At 31.6% G+C, this 3238-nt stretch overlaps 1 protein-coding gene across 1 annotated transcript; it reads right to left on the reverse strand.

The window, feature by feature from the left end:
• Positions 1-1151: 1151 nt before the first annotated feature.
• Positions 1152-2564, reverse strand: LOC107490512 (zinc finger BED domain-containing protein RICESLEEPER 2-like). Its single transcript, XM_016111288.1, has one exon. It carries the CDS (start codon positions 2562-2564, stop codon positions 1152-1154), a length of 1413 nt encoding a protein of 470 aa, XP_015966774.1.
• Between the last annotated feature and the right edge of the window lie 674 nt (positions 2565-3238).

Consider the following 3238-nt stretch of genomic DNA (forward strand, 5'->3'; position numbering starts at 1 on the left):
ATAGAGTATGTTGGCCTTAGCCTGGCCTATAGCCTAGTATAGGCTTTTTAATGAGTACTGAGCCTGGCCTGTTGTTAAATCTGGCCTGGCCTGAAGCCTGTCAATAGGCCTGTTTTTTTAATAATGATAATATATATAAATATATTCCCACTTGACTACTTCCAAAATATGTAACATATCAAAAGAAAAAGAATTCAGCAATATCAAGAGTTGTAACAAAACCAACTAAACATAACATCAAATAAAAACTAATAACTACTTAAATCAAAATACAGTAAAGAAAATGTTGGACAATTAATATATTAATCTTCCAAGCTTGCAAGTGATTTAATCTTCCTGTTCCAACACCTTGAAAGAAAAAAGAAAACATACACATATCATTAGATTTTTAAATAATATAAATGCAACAAATACTTTTTTATTAGTACAAAAGAGAATGTTCAAAATAAAATTGTGGTCATAATCTTAGTATAAGTGATATGATACTTCATTTATATATCATGAAAATTCAACTTTATTATTCTAACTACTCACATCATACCAATATCAATGTTTTCACATTTAAAAAGAGAAAATATTTTCTATAACATAGATACTTAGTCAAAAAGAGAAATATTAGAAAGTTAATTTTTACCTTTGGTTTTTTCTTCAAACCATACTTGTTCCGAAGCCAATCTCCTCCACAAATGAGAGCTTCAATGGACTCTTGATTTAGTCGAGAACGATATTCATCAATAACTCTTCCTCCAGCACAAAATGAAGACTCTGAAGCCACCGTTGAACATCATACCAATATCAATGTTTTCACATTTAAAAAGAGAAAATATTTTCTATAACATAGATACTTAGTCAAAAAGAGAAATATTAGAAAGTTAATTTTTACCTTTGGTTTTTTCTTCAAACCATACTTGTTCCGAAGCCAATCTCCTCCACAAATGAGAGCTTCAATGGACTCTTGATTTAGTCGAGAACGATATTCATCAATAACTCTTCCTCCAGCACTAAATGAAGACTCTGAAGCCACTGTTGAGACAGGAATTGCTAATATGTCCGCTGCCATTTTAGATAAAACCTTGAATTTCAAGCTATTGTTTTTCCACCACTCCAAAGCACTAAAAGACTTAGAATTGCCTTCAGGAATGTAAGCACTCTCATAAAGATAAACTTCTAATTCTGATTTTGTTGGATGAATGGCTTCTTTTTTCTCGAACCATATTCAACATTTCATCAATTCCACTAATTTCAGAACTAACCACATTAGAAGAAGCAACTAGACTATTAGTGTTAACTCCACTTATTATTGTCTCACCATGATATTTTTCAGCATATTCATCATACATTTCTTGTAATGTATTCTTCACTTTTTCAATATTTTCAGCAGCCACATGCTCAGGTTTGTAAATTAAAGGAAAACAGAATTTAATAACATGTAATTTGCACCTAGGATCCAAAACACAAGCAAGAGACATTACCATATTGCATTCTCCCCAATATTTGTCAAACTTTTCTTTCATTGAGGTTGCCATTTCTCTCATGAAGGAATCTCTATCTTCAATAGCATCATCAATTACTTGTTTCACTCTCCAAACTTCAGGAAGGTACAAGTTTGCAGTAGGATACTCACTACCAGAAATGACATGAGTAGCAAGATTAAAAACTTTTAAAAATTTGCAAATCTTCTCAACTTTTCTCCAATCCTCTGATGATGGTTCGTAATTGTAGTGAGGTTCTCTTTCCTTATACACAGGAAACACTGATTTAAACTTCAAAGCCACAGATAACATGTTGTAAGTAGAATTCCATCTTGTGGGACAATCAATTATGAGTTTTTTCTCCTTCAAACGCTTGTTTTCAGCAATCTCAACAAATGTTTTAAATCTTGAATCATTAAAATTGACATACTTGACACTCTCACGAACTTTATGAATAATACCTTTAATTTTACCTAGCCCATCTTGTACCAACAAATTCAGAATGTGTGCACAGCACCTAACATGAAACAAACTACCACCAACAGGTAATGAGTTGTTATCTGAAATAGTATCCTTAAGAGCCCTCAGACATGAATCATTATAGGAAGCATTGTCAACAGATACTGAAAAGACTTTATTTTCAATTCCCCAAGTCTTCAAACACTTGAAAATAGCATCAGCAACATCAATGCCACGTCTAGGAGCAGGTACCTGAACAAAACTCAAAACCCTTTTTTGAAGATTCCATCCTGCATCAATAAAGTGACCTGTGATAACCATATATTCAACAATTTGATGGCTTGATCTCCACATGTCTGATTTGCAATACTTGCAAATAGCTTTTGTACCTTCAGAACTTTCAACTTGATCAAAATCATCCCAAATTGGTGAAGTCTTCTTCCTTTTTTTTGTAACAACAGTTTCATTACTACCATTTTCATCCGTGACTGGTTGATTTGTAATAGTTGTTGTGTGTGTTGGTACAATGCCAGTGTCTGTTGTTGGTATTGTTGGTACTGACTGATTAATTTCTTCTCCATTTAAAGAAATAGAATTGGCCAATGGATTACTTGGAGTTACAGATTCAGCCATTTCTAAAGCTTATTATAATGCCTAAACAAAAATTAACAGACAACATTATCTCATGATTTTTTTAGCTTTCATCATATCAATGGCATAAAGTAAGAACCTTTTAATAAAAAAAATTGATAAAATTTTATATTCAAAAAAGTAGAAATAATATCACAACACAAACAAAAAAATCGAATTTAAAAGAAGATCTTTGACAGAATAAAACCCTAATTAATGAAAAATATTTAATATTATAACAACAAATATAAAAAATAACAAAATAAAAAATAATGACATGAGAAAGAAGAAGAAGTACTTGCAGTCAAAGGAAGAGAAGATGAAGAGGATGGTAGATCGGTAGCTGGTAGTGGTAGGAGCGTGTAAAGTGGAGAAGAGAAAAGAAAAAGACCGTGTATATGTATATTTCTTTATTAGTGTGGAGGGAAAGTTTTTAGAAATATTTTATTTGATTGACTTTTGATATTCCAATATCAAAGATTAAAGATATTAAGAAAATAAAAATGCACATATATAATTAAAGAGATAAATGGCTGAGTGGATAAAGTTATTTTCATAAGATGGAAGACCCAAGTTCAAATCCTTCCAATAGCATTTTTATTAGTATAATAAAACTCTATATATATATTTACAGGCTCAGGCCGGCCTGACAGGCCCAACAGGCTATTTCAAAAGCC

The sequence above is a fragment of the Arachis duranensis genome, chromosome 1 (genome assembly GCF_000817695.3).
Source record: "Arachis duranensis cultivar V14167 chromosome 1, aradu.V14167.gnm2.J7QH, whole genome shotgun sequence".
Lineage (NCBI taxonomy): Eukaryota > Viridiplantae > Streptophyta > Magnoliopsida > Fabales > Fabaceae > Arachis > Arachis duranensis.